The following is a 24,056-nucleotide window of genomic DNA, read 5'->3' as shown; positions in this document are numbered from 1 at the left end:
CACAGACCACTATCTTATCGCCGAGTATCAACAGCAGAAGCCGAGAGGACAGACATCTACACAGTACTGCATAATGAAAGAAATTAATTCGAATCTCCATAGAAATCTCTATGTAATTGTAGGTTCCAGGACCATTTATTACTATATTAGTGCCAATAATTAGAGTGGAAATTACACGTGCAGTTGACGATGGACTAATCATAGAATTCGTAATAGGTATCACTAAGCCAAACAATAACATACATAAGCACCACCGTCCATAAATTCCAGTTCGACTTGGAGGAGTTGCGAAGGTCAAACATAAGGAACATAATTGAACCGGTCTGAGAAGCAACTTTCTCTCACCAAACCCACAATGAAACCTATGTGCTTGGTGATTGACTAGAATCGGACATGTCCGCCACGCCCAATAGTAGTAGTGCAACAATATCCATACAAGAGGAAGAAAACGAAAAAAATACACTGAGAAAGGAAGACAGGAGATACTCATAGATCCTTCACCTCGACCCTGATTTTGGTTGTGAATTCGTTCAAGTTGGACAGACTGATTGACTGGGTGAGTCTATCAAGACTGAGATTTTCCACTGTGTGACCATTTAGATATTCACGCTGTTGCGACGGGAGTTTGCGCGAGAGTTGGCTCGGGAGTTGATGCGAGAGCCGGGACGGCTGCCAAGGGCCTGACGAAGACGGAGATCCTGCTGAGATCGAGCGTAGGAATTGGCGCGCGATTGCTCAGGAACTTTGGACTCCCGACGATCGTGAACATGCTGAGCGATCTCATGACGAGCCTCCTCCAGCTGCTGAGCGAATGGCGAGCGCTTGCGTAGGGCCGGACCTTTCCAGTAGATGACATAGACTGCAATCACCAACACGAGCGAAATAGCAACTGTGAAAGGATAGACATATTAGTTCATATAGATCTTCAATAAAAGAAATACCAAGAGGGAGCTTACAGAGAATGGTACAGGCATATGCCACATGGTGTTCACTACCAATGTTGGTGAAGAACGGTGTAGCTGGAATTGTCAAAACACCTGCCAGGAAGTCACGCGACCATCCATTACCACCCGTAGCAGACGCGGAGTATGGACCGTAGGCACAAATCATGTAGTCAATTGTGGCCATGTAGATAGCGTAATTGGCAATACCGATAATTGCGGCAAAGATCATAGTTCCGATCCAATGACATTGGGGGAGACTGGTCCAGGCAAAGCCAATCAAACCGATAGGCAGGCAGGGTGCGGTGTACAGCAGCCACCACAGTCGAGATTCGTACTGGGCCCGTTCGTTATTTGGGTTGGCAGCACGCTCTGCAATATTGCGGCGGATAACTGGGAACCACGAGATCCATGCAATGAAGTAGCCAATCACAATTGGAATGAATGCTAGACCTTGCTGCCATGTGTTGAATCCCCACTGGCTATACACAAGCGATAAGGACTGAATGAACATGAAGATCAGCGCATCACTGAATCCGCTCAGCAGGGAGAGGGTCAAGACAATGGGCTCAGTCAAGAACATGCGGAAAGGACGGATCCAGGTCGCCACCAGCTCGTGAGGAGGGAACCGTTCTCGGAAAGACATGCCCTCAGTAGGGCCATAGATATTGGGGTTCTCCCCACTCTCTCGCATTTTCTTAGCGATACGATCCATCAAAACCGAAGTTCGGGTCTCAGGAACCACGATGAAGTGCATGATCTGGACAAAGCCACCAAAGATAAGCTGGATCCAAATATTCCAGCGCCAGGGTAGGAATGCCTCCACGAAACCACCGATCACCGGGCCCAGAACCGATCCACCGACGGATGAGAAGACAACTGCTGCTACAGCATACTGCTGTGTATCTGCTTCCCACAAGTCTGCAATCATTCCCAATGTCACTGATCCACCAGCAGATGCGAGACCACCCAAAGCACGGCCGACCATAATCGATGCGAAGTTCGGGGCAAGCGCAACTGGAAGCTGGAAGACGTTGACAAAGAAGAGGGAAGCCTGCAGGATGGGCCTGCGGCCCAGCTCCTCACTCCATGGAGCCCAGAGTTCACAGCCAAAGGCATATAGCACGAGGAAGATCATAGCACCACATCGAGCTGCCTGCATAGAAACCCCAAACTCCTCAGAAATACCAGAGAGACCGTTGGAGTAAAGAGAAGTGTTGAAGTTCATGGAGACCTGGACCAAGAAGATGACAGCGATAATCATCCACTTGCGTCTTTCGGTGAAAGAGTAACCCAGTTGATCATAGCACATATCCTCAGTGAGCACAACCCGAGGTGAAGGCGCGGTCTGCTCGAATTGATGATCACTATTATCATCTTCTAGCTTCTCATCGAACGGCGGATCAGCGACTTCATTCTGAGTAGCACTGGAGGCTTCCGATGGATGCACATCGTCTCGAGCGCCCGACTTCTCTAGATTGATAGCCATGATAGACTGGAGTATCATTGGTTAGAAGACTATGCATAGACAATGGAAGATATAGTGGGGTTGAAGAAAGTCAATGCATACCTGTGTACCTCTTCACAAACTGATTGATTTCTTTCTTCCCCTTTGATAAAGAAAAAATTGGCAAGAGAGATGGTGGGGGGTGAAGGAAGAGGGGGAAAGAAGGAAACACTATATAGCACTCTGGGCAAGATGCAACAACGCCGGAGCCCAATACAGTCAAATGCGGCAAGGACATTCCTTGGATCCGGGTTGGGGTGTGATTTAAGCCCATTTAAGCCCCCAGGTTTTTATTTTTTATTTCTTTTTACCTCCGGTTTGACTTTTCTATTTAGTTCCTATTGCATAAGATTTATTTGATTTCACTTTCTAATTTTCAATTTTATTTTATTTTTTATATTTTTTTTTCTGATAGTTGATTGCTTGATCTAGTTCTCCAGATTCCCTCTCGCTCTCCAGTTTCCTTCCGAGTGTAAAAGCGGGATGCCGATTTTACCCCATGGGCTTTTACTCCAAGTTCTCCAGGTTCCAGTTCTTCATTCCATTTGGGGTCGAAGAGAAATCATAAAAATCATTATTCTTTTGAAGAAAAATAAATAAATAGAAATAACATGAAATTAATAAACTAACAAATAAAATCACCTTTTGCCATCAGGAAAACAGCAGGGAAACAAGTGTCAATGGATGCAACTAACAACCGGCATAATGACCCCGGAAAGGGTAAGCCCCACGGCCAAAGGACAACCCGCAATTGGGTATTCGGCTCCACTTGGCCCAGGATGTGGCCGATGGCCGAATTCCATCAAGCCAGAGTATGTACTCTGTACAATATAAGTCAACGGGCTTTTTGCTCCGGAAGACTCCCGAAAAAGGCCGCTTTGGGGTGGGTCACGGATTGGCCGCTTCGGGAGTTCAAGGGAGAACAGGTTCCCCAAGATAAGACGCATGCAGTGTTACATCTCCTCAGTTCAAGAGTCGTTTAGAGAAGAAAAAGATTATATTCCGTACTCCAGTTTAGAAAAAGTGATCGGGGATGTATGTTGCCCCACGATGCAAGGAGCCAATTTTATTGGGCGAATCGTGCCCCGGGATCGCGTGGTTTTCCATTGCGGTGCTGATGAACAGTAGCTGGGTATACAAAGGGTTGCCAAAATGACGCATAAATCAACAAATGCTTATGGCACTAACAATCGAGACCGACGTAGCCGAAATCCTCCTGTCAGCAGTCTTTCTGGAGAATCTGCCCATAGAGGATTGCCAAGGTCCAAGGGACATCGATTTTAGTAGCTAGTGACGTCAAGGTATTTTGTATATCTCTCAGAAATAATGAGCGCTGCCAGTGGCCATGGTTCATTCAGGAATCAGGAGCTAGGTACTGCGCTAAAGCCGCCATGGCGCGGTCGATTACGGGCGTGGCGTTGCGGTGATCGTCATTTGAGCTAGGGCCTGGAGTCTTGTTTTAACGGGCTGCGCTTACTCTATGCGTCGTGTGGGGATAGCAGCTTTTTTTTTCGGCTTCTCAAGTGCCCCAATGCCCGAAATGGATTCCTGGTAATCCTGAGATCGACAAATGCTGGTGTCAGAGCCAGTTTTCCAGAAGGTAGAATAAGAGTCAAAGCGCCGACGTCAACCATATGAAATTGGAGTAGTCCCTTGCGGGGGAAAAAAAAACTGTGCAATAGTCTCGGCCCCCCAAGGATCCTGCATCCCCATTCTTCCCCATGGAGAAAAAAAATGGAACCCAGAAAGGAGAACAAAGTTTGGCTTCACCGAGTCACATTATCCAAGGTGGACCATAGGGTACCTGTTCCGGAAACAACCAGAATTGCAGGAACTTCCGCAACTGGAAGAGTTGCATTCTTGTCTGCACATGGGCATCTGGATCGACGAGATCGCTCTCGGGCCAAGCCACGCGAGCCTTGTGCGGTGATCTCAAGAGGTCTGTGGGAAAAACAGAACATGATTCTATCACCACTGAAGCTACTGTAGTTGTACGGGGCGCATACTGTAGCAACTGCCTCAGCTTATTGTGTTCCTGAGCTTGAACAAAGTTTGGTTGAAGCGCCACATCGTCCCACTCGGCAACACCGTAATGCCCTTGGCAATCTGGCCCGGTCCCAGGGACGAACCCGATGACAGTGGTCTATGTAAATTGATCCCTTGGTACAATTGCACTTCGGGCCCTGGGCCCTGGGCGTAGGTAAGTAGATGTCTCAGACGGTGATAGTGAGGGGAATACTTATTTTGAGTCATGCATAGAAGACATCCATTGGATGTTATGTGGGGATGATATACCCCAGATTCAAGTCCCATAACAATGCATCAGGTTACATTTCCAAAGGTACATCACCTCCATATACATCTTCCACCTGGGCAATAACGTGATTCCCAAGCGAGTGGGCCACCCAAGCGAGTGGGCCACCCAACCAAAAAATCGCGTCGCGACCGCGTTCTTTTATCTTCAACCACCCATCATGCCACCAAAACGTACTGTTTCGGCCGAAAAAAATGGTAATCAAGAGGGTCGAATCCTACTTGCTATACAGGCTATTAAAGCTGAACAAATAAGCTCTATCCGTGAAGCTGCACGCTGTTTTGATATACCTCGTACTACACTACAGCGTCGGCTCACTGGCTATACCAATCGCTCTGAGACTCGCGCCAACAGCCATAAATTAACTGAGAATGAAGAGAAATCACTTCTTCAGTGGGTGATCTCTATGGATATACGTGGAGCTGCCCCCCGGCCTGCTACTGTTCAAGAAATGGCCAATATTCTCCTCTTAGCACGTGGCCAGACCCCTTCTCAAACTGTTGGCAAAAATTGGGTCACAAACTTTGTTAAACGACATTCAGAGCTTACTACACGTTTCTCTCGACGATATAATTATGAACGTGCGAAGATGGAGGATCCAAAAGTTGTTCAAGAATGGTTTAATCTTGTTTTTCAAACAATTCAAGAGAATGGTATTCTATCAGAGGATATCTATAACTTTGATGAGACTGGATTTGCAATGGGACTTACAGCAACTGCTAAGGTTGTTACTCGTTCTCGATATTATGGTCGACGATCACTTTTACAGCCTGGAAATCGTGAATGGGTAACTGCTATTGAAACAATTAATGTATCTGGATGGGCCCTTCCACCAGTGATTATTTTCAAAGGCAAAGTTTTAATTGAAGGATGGTTTACAAACCTTCCACTTGACTGGCGATTTGAAACTAGTCCAAATGGATGGACAACTGATGAAATTGGACTTCGATGGCTTCAAAAACACTTTATTCCAGCAACAACTGAACGTACGCTTGGAAAATATCGACTTTTGATTCTTGATGGTCATGGGAGTCATTTAACTCCCCAATTTGATCAGATTTGCAAAGAGAATAATATTATTCCAATTTGCATGCCAGCTCATTCTTCACATCTTCATCAGCCACTTGATGTTGGATGTTTTGGGCCTTTAAAACGGGCCTATGGTCGGCTTGTTGAGAATCAAATGCGGCTTGGTTTTAACCATGTTGATAAATTTGATTTTCTTGAAGCCTACCCAATCGCTCGTAAAGAGGCTTTTCAAACCCAAACTATTCAAAACAGCTTTACGGCAGCTGGTTTAGTACCATTTGACCCAGATCGAGTACTTTCTAAGTTAAATATTCTTCTTCGAACACCTACACCCCCAGCTAGCCGCCCTACTAGTCGATCAAGCCAATTTTCACCTAAAACACCTCAGAATCTTATTCAGCTTCAACGGCAAGCTAGTTCAATCAAAGCTCTTCTAAAACAACGTTCAAAGAGCCCTCCAAGTCCACTCAAACAGCAAATCGATCAAGTTCTCAAGGCCTGCGAAATTCAGATGCATTCAACAGCTTTATTAGAGGTTGAAACACGCAAATTACGCGCTGCACATGAAAAGCAAAAGCAAAAGCGCAAGCGGTCTACTAGGCAGATACCTAACGAGGGTGGTATGACTGTTCAGGAGGGCCAGGAGGCTATACAGCGTGCTATACAGGTGGTTGAGGCGCCAGTGATCCCTCCCGTACCACGGCCTAGGGCGCCTTATTTACCCCCTCAGCCAGCTAGGAGAAAGCTACCGACATGTAAGAAGTGTGGAGAAGAAGGCCATCGATCAGATCACTGTGATATTTAGTTAATTATTTTAATAAATTGGCGTTCTGGTGGTAATATTTATGATTAAAACTGTAGGGTAGGCGGTGGGTGGCCCACTCGCTTGGGTGGCCCACTCGCTTGGGAATCACGTTATTGGTGCAATCGTGATGCCTGAATTATTAGGCGAAAGGGATTGACACCTCAGGCATGAATCGCACAGCGAACATCAGGTGATGGTCAGGTGCCCCGCACTTTCGGATGACTCAGCGCATCGTCGTCATGCCTCCAGTTCATCAAGCTGTCTAACCTTGTGACCATTTGAAGCCGCAACTTCTACTATTCGAATCCGGGCTCTCTCAGCGATGTGTCCAGATATAAACTCTTTACCTCCATCTCGATCACCATCGTCTTCCTCGTCCTTCCCTCACCGCAACCTCCCTTCCGGCTCCCCAGGAACTGCCCCCGCACCAATGAATCCGAGCAACACAACGTCGATCTCCCCACGACCGGGTCGACTATCGGTATCGGAAAGACGCCGGTCTACTACTGGCACGAATGTAAACCCGACCGATTCATCCAGTGCTGCTCCTGGAAATCACGGCGATAGCTCCTGGTCCGACCATCGTTCCGCCATCGGCCATGCATTGCACACAGCTAGTCCCACAAGCCATGGTGGTAGCCCAGTGTTTGCAACAGCCGATCCGCATCATCAGCGAGCACCTTCCCTAGGAGAGCTGCATCAGGAATTGGAGCAAGAGCAAGAAGCCCAAGTGGTGGGTCTTTCCCTTTTTCAGCCCAAATAACCAATGACTCGATCGGAATCTACATCCAAACCCCTTATAATAAACGTGAAAGAAGTGAGGACTAACTTGTCAATTTTGGATGGTAGAATCGATTACTACAGATGATACGCAGCCAGCAGACCCAGCTTCAGCAACTGCAACAACAGCAGTCGACGCAACCAGGAGCCAGTACTGCTATTGTCGATGAACCAAGTTCTGCATCAGAACGGTCGCCATCGTTCTCTCTTCCCATGCCACCAGCTCCCGCTCCTGGCAGTCGACTTTCCATTTCATCTGTTTCGAACCGTCGATCATCCCGACCACCCAGTCAAGCGACATCTCCAAACTTGCAACCACGGGATTCATCACGAGAATCGCACGGCACAGAAGCATTCCCAACTTTGCGTGACAGTAGCTCACGGCGTGGGAGTCGAGACGAGAGCGCGTACTACCAGGCAGAGGCCACCATGCTTAGCCGAGAGAACCAGATGCTACGACAGCGAGTACGCGAACTCGGTAAGTGCTCTAAACAGCCCCTGTCAATTTCTCCAGGATTCTGTAAAAGTTCTTGGCGGGGAGTTTCTTGAAAGCCATGAGGCTCAATCTTACTATTGGTGATGCGGTGGGGCTTTCTTGAAACGAATTTCATGCTAACTTTCACCTGTTGTAGAACGTCAGATAGGAGATTTGATAACTGCGCGACCTTCCGCTTCCCCGGCCAACGGATCGGGCGAGGCTTCAGGGCAAGCGGGGGCCGAAACGGTGGACCCGCCCGTCGTGAGATCGGCAGATGGAAAAGACTGAACCTTCGGCAATGCAGAGAACGTCGTCATCTCACTTTAGGATCAGCGGCCTGACATGGAAGACGATTGACACGACCACGGACTAAGCTTTCCCTTGTTCACCCAAAGGGTTGACAGCCCTGAGTGATAAGAGATTTCTCCAAGGCCACGAAAGCATGGATGACACAAAAATGATCTCCGAATTGCCTTCTTGCCGTACTTACTCGCTTTAGACCCATCCCCTGGCTTACATTCCCCAGCAAAGAAAATAATTTTCCTGCTTATTCCCACACCATTGGCCACGACTCAGCTAGTTGGACTAGCATGCTTGAAGGGTTGTACAGTTGTCAAGCGAGGAACTTGTCCTCGATGAATATGACTATCGAGGCATAATACAGCGAGTCAATTTTCATAATCGAGGGATTACTTTAATCAAACTTGGTATCAAGAAGCAAATTCCTCTTGCAGCATCAGATCTGGAAACTAAAGAGCCAGCTACAAGACCGTATGTAGCGCTACTTCTGTATGAATTTCAAATGGATTCGAGCATTCAACTTCAAGTTCTTTCAAATAAGTCCCTATAAGCCTTGGAAGTAGCCTGAGTCGTTCAAGTTCAAGTTTGGAATGTACTACGAGTCGTATGTGTTTATATCATGATTAAGATTACCACTAGTATTTGTTAGAGAGTATTGAGGTCTACTCCAAGTGGTACTAGTATCAGTAGTAAGGACCCTTTAATCCTTTCTTTATATGGCAAGATAGTATGGATGAAATATAATAAAAAATTGAAATAAAAATTAGATCATGACAACACGCTATACGCAGGTATCAACAGATTGCAACAAATAGCTCAACAAGAAAATTATAAAAAATGAACCATAGACCTATCTAAGGTCCGATAAAAGAAGACACCAGAAAACTCCCATGGAAAATAATACAACTTCTCGACATTGAGTTCAAAAGATCTCAGATATAATCCAAAAGATTGAAACCACATGTAATCAACCTTGAAAAAAAAGACATCGATCAAATTCAAGAAACCGGTTGCACAGGCGTAGGCTGCTCCTTGCCCTCAAGCGTTCGAGGAACTTGAACTCCAGCACGACGGAGCTCATCCATTCTAGCCATCGCAGGGCCGGTACAGATGCGACCGGTCTGCATAAGGGTGCGCAGACGTTTACGTCGAGCTTCGCCACTTCGCTCTTCGCCGCGTCCAACACCGTCATCCACCCAGTCTACACGGTGCACCTTGAAACTCATACCATCATGTCGACCATCCCATTTGCGGGACTTGATACCAAACATAACAGTGGAATCGTACTTCTCCAAGCGCGGCAGAACCAATAAAGTGATGTGAAGATCTTGATCAGGTGGAGGGAGTGGAGGCAAACGGGGTCCATCTGACTTCTCTGTTGTGGGCGGCGGGGCGTGTTGGTAGTGGTCTTTAATTTCTAGATCGAGCATGGATTCATCCACGTCGTCGCCCCATGCACCACGAATAAAGCCAGAGTGGATGGCCGCAGCGACAGGGTCAGAGTCATCGGTATAGACACCGGTGCCCCATAGTGCTCGTCTTGCGCAGATTTCCTCGCGATGGTTCTGATCGATTCGGAAACGCGGCACGCGAACGGTAAAAGTGCAGTTTTCACGATGTTCGAAACGTGGAAGAGGTTGGGGAGTGGTTGTGTAGCCAAATTTGGAACTCTCGGGAGAGGCCTTGGCTGAAGGAGTGTTGATGCGAGGGGTGTACAGTGTGGATCCCAGATGTTGGCGGGGGAGATGAGCGACGCTTGAGAGGAGAGGCTCTAGATTAACGGTGATGCGAGGTTCTCGGAGGGGAGAGAGGGTCTCAGTAGGGCGAGGAGCATGATGATGGTGATGGTGGTGGTGATGATGGTGATGACCAGCAGAAGGTTCCGCAGGAGTGGACGTGCGGCCAAAGTAACCAGTGGAGAGGGGTCGGTGGAGGCCAGCCAACGCAGCAGCTTCTTCCTCTGCCTTGTGACGGTGGTGGTGATGACTAGGAGACGTAGTCAGTACGGGTGTACTGTCGTAATGACTTCCAGATACATACTGATGGTGATGGTGATGTTGGTGAAGATGGCGAGGTCGTCGAGACCCTCGTGTAGAAAGGCCGCTCCCTTCGAGTTCCATTTGATCATCGTCTCGAGACTTTCGTGATCGCCTGGCACCCGTAGCTGATGTGGGACGAGGCAGTTTGCCATCGTCAATTTCGTCATTCACGGGACGTCCTGTGGCGTCACGCTTGAATGGACTGGAGATCAAAGGCGTCGACGGGCCACTGCCAGAAGAGACGGCCGTCACTCCGCCAACACCACTGCCAATACCAGAGAAGACTCTGCCTAACTCATTCTTGATGCTAGGCTCTCCAGATGGACCAATAAACGGGGCTTGTGCACCCTGCACAGCTTGGGGAAGTGGTGATGCGCGACCGCCCCGTTTACCATCTACGCCAACTGCAAGTAAATTGCGGTGATGCAGTAATTCATCGCTGCCCTTGCGGCGTCCTTCTTCGCCGGCTGCGGCAAGGCCAAGAAGACCTGCGCCAGCGGCAGCAGTTGTAGCTGGCATAGATCCTAAGCGTAGCGGTTGTGGTTGTTGCTTACTCAGATAGGGCGATTCGCGAGGAGAGGGCGTTGGTTGGCGATGTCCAGTGTGCAGCGAAGGCGGTTGACGACCACCCCCAGGCTGAGATCCCAAAGATTTCGTGTAACTTTGAATCGCGCCAAATCCGAAGCCGGAGGCTGATTCAGGTGCCGGAAACCGCTTACTCTCCGGAGAGGGAGGATGCGAGCGGCCATGATCCCACGCCGAAGCACTAGATTGATGTTCAAGAGGATCCCGTTCACCATAGAGTGAACTGAACCTTGACGAGGTCGCCATCTGCCCCTTTGGATCCATCGCATGAGCCGCGCGCTCCCGGTCCCGATCCCGATCCCGATCTCGATCCCGATCTCGATCTCTGTGCGAGTTCTCTTCTGGTCGGCGATCTCCAAACAGACTTCCAAAGCGAGCGTGGGGATCGAGACCTGCATATGGTGCAGAGACTCGTTGGCCCGGCTCAAATCGCTCTGCTAAGCCGCCGGCTGGGCGAGAGAGAGGACTGTATCCTGGAGGACGCGCGGGCGTCTCTGCGTTGGGTGGTTGGCTGCTGGGACGCGCGATCGGACCACTAAAACTCATGCGACGGGGCTCATTGTAAGGAGGCTCAGCAGGGGACATTTGAGGGGATGGCTGCGTCGAATGGGATTTCTCGGGGTATTGTGAGAGTGGCACGCGTGACATGGTTCCGTATTTCGATTGATCTGCACCCAGAAGACTCGATCCACCCCCCGAGCCAGATCGATAGGGCCGGCTCAGTTGCGGCCTCGAGAAAGATTGTTCGGGAGTTTGCGATCGACGGAAATCTATGGGAGATCCTCGTGTTGGGGCGGTAGGAGGGGACATTCCCGCAGCTGACGCTGAGGTCGGAGCCGAGCCAAACATCGACGATGCAGATGGCCGTGAAAACAACGAGGCTGACTCTCGTGACGGACGCTCTGCATCTGAGCCAAGCATGGCCGAAATTGACATACTGCTCCCGGGTCGATGAGGGTGGTTGGCTGGACCATCGCGAGTAAGCAGGGATGATGCGGGCGCGTTCACCGATTGCGATCGCGCAGCGTAAGAGTGCGGCGAGGAGGGAGGAGGCATTTGGCGATTACCGAAGGCCGGCGGAGCGGAGTGTTCTTGTTGTCCTACAGCATAAACATTAGCAAATTGCGGGGGGCGATTTTCGGACGATAACGAATGCAAAGATGCGATGCAAGCAATCATAGAAGTGCGTGATGGATGTTAGAAAATGGGGCCGGGCGCTTAAGGATGCATGTCGCGTCACGTTACAACGCACCACCTCACTCACCCGTGTAGACAGAGCTACCACTACTGCCCTGAGAAGCACGGCGCGCGGGATGGGAAGGCGTGTTGTTCATCGCGCCATGTAAAATCACGCAAAGAAGAACAAGAAAGTGGAATTGCAAGGACCCAAAAGCCCAGAACCCGTGACTCCGGAAGCTCGACCGCTAGACCAATTTGGGACTAGTGTATATGCCACTAATTGGGACTAGCGTTCCCGAGCAGCGGATCAGCGCCACTGGGGAATCACTAAGCATCAGGGGGGAAGAATAAACAAGAGAAGTGAGGGGAGAGGGTGATTGAGGTTAGGGGATAGATAAGAAGATGCTTAAATCAGATTCAATATACCTGAAAATAAGCAAATCTCCTTATAATACCCCTTTCTCTTCCCTCACCTATTTTAATCCTCTTCGGATATGCCTGGGAAAAGTGGAGAGACAGTTTGATCAGGAACCACGGGACAAGTCCGACCCCCCATGTTCCTGAATCCGGGGCATAGTACACGCACACACATGCAGGGGATCAAATGATAAGAAATGATGGGGAAATGAAATAAATCAATAGAAAATGAGGGCATCACCATTGGAAATGGAATAAACTTCCAAAAGACCAGATCAAACGCCAAAAAATAGACAAAAATGAATATGGAATCATCCAAGAAACCTACCTTCGCGTTGTTGACCCGCCTGTGGCTGGGAATGATTTCGGCGATGTCCATGTGGGTGATGCCTTGCTTCTAGACTCGCGTGTCGGCGGTGTTGTTGGATCTGTTGACTCCTAGATGGAGAGACATGGGCGCTGGTACTTTCTCGGAGTGGATGCGACGGTGCTGCACGCGATGCGCCCGGAGAGTAGATATTTGAGGTAGTGGCGGAATGGTCATAGCGGCTCGTGGACCGAACCTTGTCATTATTCTCCGGATGACGAGGTTCAGCTGTTGATGGTGCGGCGTAGGGTCGAGACCGGTCATCGCGTGGTTCTTGTGAGGTGCCCAGTGGTGATGGACGGGGTGGATAGGAGCTCTGGTGGAGCCGGCGGTAGTAATCCATGGTGGAAAGAGAATTCTCTCTAGTGATCGGAGATCAGAGGGAAGGAAATCCCCCAAGGATGTTGAATATAGAGGATAAGTTGATTGAATGGCGGTGGAAAAGACGTGAAGGTGAGAAGCGAGCGATGAAGGATCAGCGGTTGATCCCGAGAGCCATGACCTCTTCGGAAATCGGGCGCGCGACCGTGAGGGGTGCGGAGGAAGTGGGAGAATGCTGGGGAAACACGATATTTTAGAATTATGAGGGTTGATGATATCAAAAAATAGAGAGAAAATTATAGGAAGAGAAGTTGGATGATTGCTGGAGAAGGAATAAGTTAAGAGTTTCCATACGGAGAAAAAAACGGTGAGTGATTAGCGTGATGGGGCCAAGACTGTATCTTGCATTGGTGGAGATCGGATCACAGTGGGAATCCCGCGATAACAAACGAGTTGGATTTTGGGAAGAATATGAGTTATTGCTTTGAATGATTTTGGTCTAATTTATTATATTTTCATGATTCTATCTCAATCTCATCTGGATTCATACTCCATATTCCATACTACTCCTGATGTTATGATCCCCTCCAAATTGTCCTTGTTAGGTAGCTATATCAGGCAGCACACTAGCACATATGGATTACACCCCTTGTGACTGGTCCCTGGGTTATTCCCTGTTGAAACAGACTGATCCTCGCTTGGTGTCGGTAACTTGCCGTCTATGACGAAAATTATGCTCGGGCCACATTCTGATCGGGCCCCTGACGTGGCACACGTTGTGAGAGGAATGTGGAATTAGAAGAAATGCCATGGAATTGGAAAAGAGTTTTATTGATTCTTTATAAGAAATGTGACAAAAAATAAGCTTAATTGAAATCGATATTGGCATAGGGTATCATAGAAGCCAGAAAAACAAAACAAAAAAACTATTCATAATAGAGGAGCAACGTGGAGCATTTGAAATCATTCCGCGCACATTGGGATCAGATGATCATTCATGACAGATTCGCGGGAGATATCATCGCGTGAAGACCAGAGAATATCCGAGGATTCATTTGTACACCAGGATTCGTATATGGTCTCCCCCAGTGACAACCACGGTCACTCGACCGGGAATCAACTGTGTGCCATCCCAGGCCGTCAGATATCCCCGTTGGCGGAGAGGCTCTATTTGAGCAAGTAGAACAGAATAAATTTCATGAAGAGGAGATTGAGCGTCGAGCACAAGATAGAATGATTTGGTCACTTGTAAATCAATGTCTTGCTCAGTCGGTTCATTGCTGAACGGTGTTTGAAGGGTTTCGGATCCACCACGGGGTCGCAGGCGAGTAAGGATCGACTCGAGTCGGAATTGAAGGTCATTTTCCTCTTTGGGTGATGAAGCTGCAGGGCTCATCTGCAGGTCGTGCTCATGCAGCCAGATATCGCTGCGGAACCCATCGCATCCGGCAGCAACGGACTGCGAGAGGGCACTAGGGCGAGGATCTGAATGAGGGAACGTGCATTTCACTTGCCACTCGCGAGGGCTTAAACGGGATGTTGCTGGACGAGACAGGGCATGACCCACTATCGTTGGGATCGATTGAAGACATTGGAACGCCACACTGTATGAGGAAATGCATGTTAGCGATTCGCGATTCGGAAACAGGATTATGCTTCTCTTCCCCCCTTTCTGGTATAATCACTTACAAGCACGCGACAAGTAGACCGACAGTGCGCAATAAAAATTGCTTCCACTGTTTTTGGAAAGAGCCCAGTCCCTCAGTGATAACAGCGCCCAGACCGGGAATACACTCGGTAGGATGCGAGCGGAGCGGATGGTCGTCTAATAGCCAAGGATCGTATTCGTACCGCATGGTGTTCGACTCCAAATCGACTTCGACCTTTGGCGGCAGCTCCATTTCAAGTTTCATTTTCTTTGCAATACCCTCAGATAGACCTGAGGAACTTTACAGTTTCCACTGCCAGTGGGAGATGCAAGTTGAAGATGATGTGAGTTATGCGCGAGATGGTGCAGTACCCTCCAGCATGAAATATAGCGGTGAAGGGGCCGAGGAGTAGGCGCGAATTGATGAAACGACAGGACGATAGGATTCTCTGGGGGCCATGATGATTCAATTATATATGATGAGATCCCGGATTTTGAGATGATCTACAGAGCTCAGGAGGTGTGGAGAGCGGGTCCTATCGCGCAATTGTGGTGCAGCTGATGGTGCGTGAAGCACGCCATCAATATTGTTGATGGCGGATGTCAGCCGCTTATTTTGCGAATTGAACATTGTCAGAATCTGTTAAGTAAATGATTTAGTGATGTATATCATGATTGTATTTCGTAAATTGTTCTCGAATTCTTCAAAATTATCAACATTTGAAGTTGAAATGATGGTATAACATCTAGTAAAAGAGGAGTAGAATGAAGTGGAACCCGCACACAATTCAGCATCAAATTGACGTGTTCTCACCGCCAAGGTTGCCAAGCATCGTAGTCTCCTTCAAGGGTTCAATTTCTTCAATTTCTGATGAATTTTTGAACCCTTTCATTGGATGTGGGGGAATTTAGCACGCCTGAAATGCCCAATTTCTAATCTTGAGGAGTCTCCACTTTCTCGTTTCTGGTGCTTTCTCAGATTGACGCAATACTAGCCTTTACATTCAAATGTTGCCAAGATCAGTAGATAGCAAAGGTGCCTGCAGCATTTCAATATTGGACAAGTTGTGGAAATTGAATCTCACCATGATAGAGCGATTACTCCGTATTAGTACTCTATTTACGAGTTGTATCAATTTTCCCGAGATATAATTGGAAATGGCCCCTTTTGGAATTTAACAAGGAGAAGAGGAAAATGGAATTGTTAAATATCGAGTTCTATTGATGACCTCAAATATTCAAGTTCTCAGTCCAGATGTCGGTGTTGTTTATGCAGACTTGGTCTATGGGAGATCCATGAGGTAAACCTTGGAACTTGCACATGTGCTCACTATATGCACATGTGCTCTATTTCTTACCCACAGCCTCCACAGCCCTGGGGTGCAGATGTTCACCTGGGCACTGGACGCCTTACAGCTTGGACGCCCCTGCTTGAGGGGTATTCCCGAGAATGTTACTCTTCTGCGTCTCCAGTCTGGCTGGCGTCGTCTTGAAAAGTCGCGGTAGTTGAGTGGCCTCAAAGCTATCACCATTCACAATCATCTTGGCGATGGCTTCCGCGACCAGGAAGATTTGCGGCATGCCGTGTCCCGTAAATCCAGCCAGAATATACTGACCGTCTGAGCCAGGAACTTGACCTACATGAGGCAGTCCATCGGCGGAGTATCCCATAACTATTAAGCAAAACATGAATCAGTCCAAGCTCAAGGTTGAAAAAAAGATGGGAGGGGCTGATCAACTTACTTCCAGTCCAAACCCGGTCGGTATATGCATGACTGTTTTCCCACCCACAAAATTGCGTTGCATGTACCCATCAAAATACCGAGCTGCAGACTCTAGAACCCGACTATCATCACTCACATTATACCAATTCTTTTCGTCCTGAATAAACGTCGATCGGGCCCCACCCACCACAATACTCCCGTCTCCACGCGGAATCAGGTAGTCATAATCCCAACTGTTTAATCGGAGGGTATAGGTGCTCGTCAAGCGAGGAGCAGACGAACCAGGTGGGACTGCAATTCGACTGCAGGTGCCTCGTACAGGAACAATCTTGCCTTGATACTGAGGTGCGAGCGCGGAGGTATAGGCATTTGTCGCGAAAACGACCGCCTTAGCTGCGACCGTCCCGCGTGAAGTCTCCACTCTCCATCGGTGAGGGGAACTCGGATGAGTAGATTCTGAGACCTTCGTCACGGGGGTGTGTGTTTGTAGATTGACACCCTGTGAGACCACTTTCTCCAGAAGATGGAGGACAAACTTGTAGGCCCAAATATGGCCTGTCTCGTAGGAAAAGCAACCTACGGCGTCTTTTACCCCGGAGAACTAGTGAGACAAATTAGCATGGGAAAAGTACTGTGGATCAAAAGTAAGGTAGACTCACAGCTTCAGCATCTTTAGACTCAATGATCTCCACTTTTGTTGTCGGTTGACTCCCACCCGCAACTAGACGGTGATACCCATCCTTAAGCTTGTTGAAGTGGGCCTCCGCCAATTGCACATCCACAGCTTTAGTCACTGTATAGTCGCACTCGATCTTTTCCTTCTCGACAAAGTCTTTCACAGTGTGAACATGTCTTGCTTCAAAAGCAGCCACTTCAGCTGCAGCATCGACTCCATAATCTGCAGCCAGTGTCCCAATGAAGTTGTAAATATCGGGCTTCATGTGCCCTCCTGTTATAATGGTCAGTGAAAGTCTGGTATAAACATTGCGCTTAGAACGCTTACCATTGCGAGCGGTCGCCCCCGAACAAGCCTGACGCGCCTCTAAAATTGTAATTGAAGGGGCTTTGGAGCCCGGCTTAATCTGTTGAAGGATATGATGTGCGACCGATGACCCCGCATATCCGGCTCCAATGATGACGACGTCCGCTTGTTTAGGTAGAGTCTCGCTGGATCGATGGTTGTCTAGAGGGTGGGGATCAGTCCTCCAGAAGGGGAGTGTCGCATTTGCAACAGGAAAATTTTCTGATGCCATTTTTAATCAGTTTCACGTCTTTCAATTTGATAAACTAGTACTTCCAAGTTCAAAAGTGTTCATTTATTGATGATGTTGACTCGGAGGAGTAAATGGTGCGAGTCTTGCGACCGGTCTTCTCCACCGGCTGATCCCGCCGGGACCGGGACCGGGATCTATCAATCCTAAACAACATTACATTACAGGGATGGAATTGACCGCTGTTTCTTGTAGATCATTGATCTGGCGTTAATCCGTTCTAAAATGTGTGATATCTTGACTACCAAGGATTATGATTGGCTAGAGATTGACATGAGCAGACTACTATATTCACTAGTATTCAACTATTCAAGGGAGGAATTAAGCAACTCACACTAGTTATGCGTCAGACTAATATGATATTCCCGTCTAATGGATGAGATGATAAAACCATTGAAGCACGAATATGATTTGTAATTTGAGATAAAGGCTCTAGTTACTAGCTTGATGAGCAATAATCTTGTCTGCCATCCCAGGAAGAGTATCATCAATAACATCCATATCTCCAAACAAATCCGTCAACGCCTCCTGTTCCAGTACTGTACAATAAGCTCCCCGGAATCTATTTCAAATAATCAAAATTTGTTCAGAAATATTGGGATCATGACAATGAAGAAAAGACTCACCCAGCCCTTCGTGCAGCAGAAACATCCCACAAATGAGCAGCAGCAAACCATGGAGTCTTCCCCTCATTCTCCGCAGTCAACTGATCCAACAGAGGTCGATAAGCAGCCAAATCAGGCTTTCCAACACCAGCAGAATCACACGAAAGGAGATTCTCAGCAGGAAGCTCAACGCCAGCCTGCTTGAAATATCCACTAACACGCCCCAAGTCCGCTGCAGTAAAAGCCCAAACGGTAAACTCGGCATCACGGAGCTTCTGCACACACTCTGCAGCACCAGGTCTCATAGTGAGAGATTGATACTCATGCATAATGTATGCTAGATCCTCAGGAGAGGCAAATTCACGAGGATTCTTCACCCCTGCCATCATTCCCAGAACACGGTAGAAGAGTTTCTCAAAAACCACTCCATAGGGGAGGTATCGACCTGAGATACTCAGGTTGGTATATTCTCGTTCAGCGGTTTCCATCCATGCGGAACCGAGAAGCCAGGGCTTGACACCTTCAGCGCGTAGACGGTCGCCTAGACGACGATCAATTGCATTGAAGAGGTGATCATAGCTGACGAGTGTGCCCACGATATCGAAGACAACGTTCTTAGATGTGGCCATTTTAACGATGTAGGTAATTGGATAGATTCCAAGATTGGAGATATCCTTATCAGACTGATGGATCGGGGATTTTCTTCACAATTTATGCGTAGATGACGCGGTGAAAAAATTGAGTCATACAGTGAGTCGCTATCCTCTATTGATATAGATCAGACGTGTGGGATAGTAGGAAGATAAGAGTCATAGAAGTGGTGATTTATCTGATCTGCATAACCCCGCTCGTCATTTCCGGCGGACTTGCCGGCGGGTAGATCATAGGGTACTGTAAGAGAGATCAAGATAAACAAAAGAGGGGAGATATGCATGTCAAGGGATCAATTGATAATTGAATAAGCTATTTGGAAAGAGATATATCTGGAATGTGGAATTCCAAGCCTGTCAGTCATCGACAGTCTCCACCGCGATGGCGACAACCACTTCCATCCCAACTCAAGAAGGCCCGGGGAAATTCGATATGAAGAATGGGAAAGATGATATTATAGACATTGAAAGAACTGCAACCTCAGGAACTGAGCAGAATGGTGATTCGAAAGAGATACCCGCAGATAATACTGCAGGGTATCACAGGTCCCTCACCAGACGAAAGGTCATGATGATGACTTTTGGTGCTGGTATTGGTACAGGTCTCTGGGTTGGCACTGGACAGGCATTATACTACGGTTGGTCGATACCTTGATGAATTAAGTGAATTGAATTGAATTGTTCAATGCTGACCCTTCTTAGCTGGCCCTGGTGGATTGGCTGTGACATACACCCTTACTGCGTACGTGGACATTAAAATTCAAGTTCTCAATATATGGAATACTGACAAGGATATTAGAATGATTGTTTACGCCCAGTATAGCTCTATTGGAGAGATGATGGCATACAAACCAGTCCACGGAGGCTTCATTCGAACTTGCGCAGAATACGTAGATCCTGCCTTCGGATTTGCCATTGGTGTCAACTTCTGGTTTGCTGTGAGTGAAGAACATTTTAATCAATCAATACAATGATTTAACTTCATGCTGATTATTGAATCATTCAAGTGGGTCATGATTATTCCTGCGGAAATAACAGCAGCAGTATCTGTTTTGAAATACTGGCCGGCGACCGAGAGTATACCCTTGGCAGCATACATTACCATATTTCTTGCGGTCATAGCCCTGGCAAATGTTTTCCATGTTCGAGTCTATGGATTTATTGAGTACTTCATGTCATTTTTCAAATGTGCTGCGGTGGTCTTGATGATCTTCTTTTTGTTCATCATGACATTGGGAGGAATCCCGGCCACAAATGGGCCTATTGGATTTCGATTTTGGAAGAATCCAGGTGCCTTCAACAATGGGATGAAAGGGATTGCTAAAGCTTTTGTCCAAGCTGCATTCAGTTTTGGTGGTGGTATGCTATCATTACCATGATCAATAATTGAGGTTAAGTGATGCTGATTTTTTTTTAGGTGAGCATATCGCCGTGATTGCGGGTGAGATAGCTAACCCTCGACAAACGATCAAGAAGACCGTACGTCCAGTCTTCTGGCGCATGTTTACCTTCTTTGTTGTCAACATCTGGCTTGTGGGAATGTGTGTGCCATCAAATGACACCGATCTAGCTACTGCTAGTGGTACCCTTGGGAGTCCCTTTGTCATCGCTATCAAGACGGCCTCGGTCTACGGACTCGCAGATGCAATCAACGGATTCATTTTTCTCAGCGTGATTAGCTGTGGAATTACAAGTGTCTACGTTGCAAGTCGTAGCCTGACAGCTTTGGCTGATCTGAAGCTTATTCATCCTTTCTTTGGATGGAAAGACAAGCAGGGACGACCCTATGTCTCTCTCATTATCAGTCTTGGTATTGGAGGTGGTCTGTGTTATCTCAACTGCGACAGTATTGGCACTGTCGTGTACAATTGGTTTTCTTCCTTGGTAAGTCAGATCTTCAGTGTTGTCAAAGCTACCAGTACCTGTGGGTTCTCCGCAAGGATAAAGCTTATAAAAATGAACTAGGTGGGAATTGCGACGCTATTCAACTGGTCTGGGTGTTATATTGCCCATCTCCGATTCAGACAAGGGCTCAAGGCGCAAGGCAAAGACCTTGGAACTCTGCCCTTTAAGGGGTTCCTCACACCATACGCTCAATATTTTGCCTTAATCATTGTAGCATTTGTCTTTGGTTGTGAATTTTACTTGGCGTGCTGGCCATTTGGGGAGAAAGGCTCCGTCAAAAGCTTCTTCTCAACCTATCTTGCAGCACCATTATTTGTTTTCGACTACTGCGCATACAAGGTGAGTCTGGCAATTCCAAAGACTGGAGATCATACATAGCTGACTATATGCATAGTTTTACTTCAAAACTAAGATTGCGAAATCAAAAGAGATGGATTTCACTCCCGCTGAATATTTTGATGAAGAGGATCGCTTAAACGAGATAGCAGCTCAAGAGCAAGAGTCAACATACACTGAGAAGGAAACGTGGATCAAACGAGCCCCGTTACTTGGTCTTTGGCTAGAGGGCAAATCTTTCAAGTCATGTTTGTGGATTTAAGAAAACCTCTGGATCCAGATTAAGGTCATTAGATACCCAGTCTGAATTAAAAAGGTCATTCAAATCATGAAAATTCGAATCAAGTGTGCTCTCAGCACCAGATGTCAGGTTCGACATCGGACTAAAAGATGCTAGCTCCACTGTACTTCCAAAGCCTTTATCTTTCTTCATCGACTGAGTCCAGTCTTTGAATTTTGCATAAGCGGATTCAGAGCCCGACGGTAAAGCTGAAACTTGATTGTCTGATTCGGTATTTGACGAAAGCTGCCGAATTGCTGCTTCAATAGACTCAATGTACGATATTTCGGATTGAGAAGACGTTCCACCCGTCATTTGCCGAATGAGAATCATACCACAGTCTAGGCCACTTTGGAGTTCTGAAGACATTCCCGAATTGATAACCTGGGCTAGTATAACGAGAAGGGCTGCTCTGCACGAACTGAACTCTGTATATGAAGCGCGACATAAACCGGCGTTACTGGAGAGAGATTCTAATGTTGCGAGGATCTCCAATGCACTTTTCACGCAGTCACTGACTAGCTCGGAGCGCTGTGCCTGACTCACATTTCGAGAGCTTTGACTGGGACTCCCTTCAGAGGAGGTATCCTGGATATTGGAATTGAATATGAACGGGCGACCCATGTAAATGTATATGCTGAGGTAGCATAGCTTCAGATGACAGTTAGGGCGAAATAGAGGTCCACGGGGGTTCCAATCTCGACATTCGATGTTTGCAGGAAGCGAGTTCCACCACTGTGCTATCTTTGATTTTAATTGCATGAGCCGGGTCGAATATTCTACAAGCAATCGTCTTGGACATTTTTTAAATTGAGCACTAAATAGATAATAAAATTAGCCTAATAGCTTTCAGTTCGGAGATGGAGGCTTTCTTACAGAATTTCAGCCACATCCCCTGTCCATGATACCAGATCAATGAATGCTATCATGTTTCGAAAATTAGGAGAATCAAAAGTAGGTGAGTTCGTGGGTAGATCGGCGCTGATCTCGGATCGCGCAATTGAAGCGGGTCGTCCATGCATAATGCTCGTTCGCCTATGAAGTATTAGCCTAATTTCCCAGTTTCATTATAAACCATCAAATTACCTTTCAATGGTATAAACAGTCCAGAAAAGCCGATTCCTTAGTTCGAGAGTCCTGGTATCACAATCGTGACCAATATACCTTCTGTGCATGCCATTCTGAATTGCCATCTTCATCGCCAACCCAAAATATGTATAAGATAGACCACCAGTGGAGACTGGTAGAGCATACGTTGCTAGAAGAAGAAAAGCTTGCACGCTTTCGTACGAGGCGGCTAGAATGACATCAGGAACTAGCCTACATGCCACACGATAAAATTCAAGCCCGATGGAGTCCTCAGAGCAAGCAGCAACATCTTCGGGGATACTTGAATCGGGACGTGATTTGTGCTCCTCCATGTGGGCCATTTGCGTCCCTATTGCCAATATAGCGAAGATTGAGCATACCCACGGAATATCACCAGTGGTATATTCAGTGGCATATTTGTAACAGATAGTGAGCTTCATTTGAATCCATGATCGCTCAGCATAGAAGGAATTGACCTCTGTGTATTTGAAAAAGATCCCCACAAGAAACTCAGCAATTTGTCTCGGCGGTAGGTGTGTTATCGCTTCGGTGATGACATGAACTGAAGATTGGAGATGGGTGGCTCGCCAATATTCCTTGACCTAGACGGGACAGTTAGATAATATCACCTACTATAGGGTGTGTTCACAAACTGTTGAATCTGCTGTATTTCGATGACATCTCATGTTTCGGCGCAATTTCTCTGAAAAATTCCAGTGAGAAAACTCGCCCGAATAGACTATGCATTGTTAGCCGCGGTCAGTAAGCAGAAAATAATAGGATAAACGAACATGCGACGTCCCTGGAGACAAAATGAACATCAAAAGACTCTTCATTAACATTAAGGGAGCTTTCCATCTCCTCTGTCTCTGCAGTACATTTTGCTGCGATCCGTGCGACATTCTCCTCGTCTAGAGCAACATCTCCAAGAAAATGCCGCACGATATGTTCCAAATTCTGTTGATGGCAGCCAATTTTCCCTGGACTTCCTGGACCTTGATCAGATATATCCTGCGCTGAGAAGCTTTGTTTTCGAGGTGCGGATTGTGCAGAGAATAGGCATGGTCGATCTAATCGTTGACATCGCCAGCAGGGTTGACCACCTTCGCATTTTTCTTTTTGCTTGCGACATGTATCACAACTAGGCAAGGTCAGTTGTTATTCCAATCAGGCACATAATATTCAGCTGTAATGGTACTCACGCGAGAGAGGTGCGTCTCCTAGTGTCACTCTGGCGTCTGCGCTTAGTCGCTCGCGCTTCGCCAGTATGAAGCTCTTTTCTGATATCCACTGACATGGAGCTGAAGCTGAAAGAATCCTCCCATCAACCGAGGATGAAGGCGTGGGAATTATCGAGATAGAAGGGGAGTATCTTCAGAAGCCATAAAATTGATAGGCTATCATCCTTATCAAGAGATATAGCGACGCAACGTGCGGGGTAAACAATGAACTAGAGCCAATAATATTGTCAGTGGAGGCCGTAGTC

General features: G+C 47.4%; 8 protein-coding genes across 8 annotated transcripts; 2 read left to right on the top strand and 6 right to left on the bottom strand.

The window, feature by feature from the left end:
• Positions 1–596: 596 nt before the first annotated feature.
• N7483_003993 (uncharacterized protein) lies at positions 597–2,430 on the bottom strand (the record flags this gene model as incomplete). Its single annotated transcript, XM_057087430.1, has 2 exons — positions 597–889; positions 957–2,430. The coding sequence occupies 2 exons, from the start codon at positions 2,428–2,430 to the stop codon at positions 597–599; spliced, it is 1,767 nt and encodes a 588-aa protein (XP_056947259.1).
• Positions 2,431–6,918: 4,488 nt separating this feature from the next.
• On the top strand, positions 6,919–8,142 carry N7483_003992 (uncharacterized protein; the record flags this gene model as incomplete). Its single annotated transcript, XM_057087429.1, has 3 exons — positions 6,919–7,329; positions 7,446–7,854; positions 8,009–8,142. 3 exons carry the CDS (start codon positions 6,919–6,921, stop codon positions 8,140–8,142), a joined length of 954 nt encoding a protein of 317 aa, XP_056947258.1.
• A 1,010-nt stretch (positions 8,143–9,152) lies between these two features.
• Positions 9,153–13,084, bottom strand: N7483_003991 (uncharacterized protein; the record flags this gene model as incomplete). The annotated part of the gene is made up of 3 exons (XM_057087428.1): positions 9,153–10,140; positions 10,195–11,878; positions 12,703–13,084. The coding sequence occupies 3 exons, from the start codon at positions 13,082–13,084 to the stop codon at positions 9,153–9,155; spliced, it is 3,054 nt and encodes a 1,017-aa protein (XP_056947257.1).
• A 1,029-nt stretch (positions 13,085–14,113) lies between these two features.
• Positions 14,114–14,975, bottom strand: N7483_003990 (uncharacterized protein; the record flags this gene model as incomplete). Its single annotated transcript, XM_057087427.1, has 2 exons — positions 14,114–14,666; positions 14,752–14,975. The coding sequence occupies 2 exons, from the start codon at positions 14,973–14,975 to the stop codon at positions 14,114–14,116; spliced, it is 777 nt and encodes a 258-aa protein (XP_056947256.1).
• Positions 14,976–16,120: 1,145 nt separating this feature from the next.
• Positions 16,121–17,687, bottom strand: N7483_003989 (NAD(P)/FAD-dependent oxidoreductase; the record flags this gene model as incomplete). Its single annotated transcript, XM_057087426.1, has 4 exons — positions 16,121–16,383; positions 16,498–17,035; positions 17,094–17,383; positions 17,438–17,687. 4 exons carry the CDS (start codon positions 17,685–17,687, stop codon positions 16,121–16,123), a joined length of 1,341 nt encoding a protein of 446 aa, XP_056947255.1.
• Positions 17,688–18,137: 450 nt separating this feature from the next.
• N7483_003988 (uncharacterized protein) lies at positions 18,138–18,939 on the bottom strand (the record flags this gene model as incomplete). Its single annotated transcript, XM_057087425.1, has 2 exons — positions 18,138–18,267; positions 18,332–18,939. The coding sequence occupies 2 exons, from the start codon at positions 18,937–18,939 to the stop codon at positions 18,138–18,140; spliced, it is 738 nt and encodes a 245-aa protein (XP_056947254.1).
• A 403-nt stretch (positions 18,940–19,342) lies between these two features.
• N7483_003987 (uncharacterized protein) lies at positions 19,343–21,448 on the top strand (the record flags this gene model as incomplete). Its single annotated transcript, XM_057087424.1, has 7 exons — positions 19,343–19,598; positions 19,663–19,702; positions 19,760–19,898; positions 19,968–20,319; positions 20,378–20,844; positions 20,926–21,204; positions 21,260–21,448. Coding segments are annotated over 7 exons (1,722 nt in total), but the record flags the coding sequence as incomplete, so codon positions are not given.
• Positions 21,446–23,867, bottom strand: N7483_003986 (uncharacterized protein; the record flags this gene model as incomplete). Its single annotated transcript, XM_057087423.1, has 6 exons — positions 21,446–22,298; positions 22,358–22,516; positions 22,568–23,172; positions 23,224–23,309; positions 23,362–23,711; positions 23,773–23,867. The coding sequence occupies 6 exons, from the start codon at positions 23,865–23,867 to the stop codon at positions 21,446–21,448; spliced, it is 2,148 nt and encodes a 715-aa protein (XP_056947252.1).
• Positions 23,868–24,056: the final 189 nt, after the last annotated feature.

Source organism: Penicillium malachiteum (assembly GCF_028827825.1).
Source record: "Penicillium malachiteum strain IBT 17515 chromosome Unknown utg000002l:1.0-8849297.0:1.0-8852440.0, whole genome shotgun sequence".
In the NCBI taxonomy this organism is placed as follows: Eukaryota; Fungi; Ascomycota; class Eurotiomycetes; order Eurotiales; family Aspergillaceae; genus Penicillium; species Penicillium malachiteum.
The sequence above is the reverse complement of the archived record's forward strand: the minus strand, read 5'-3'. Positions and strand labels throughout refer to the sequence as shown.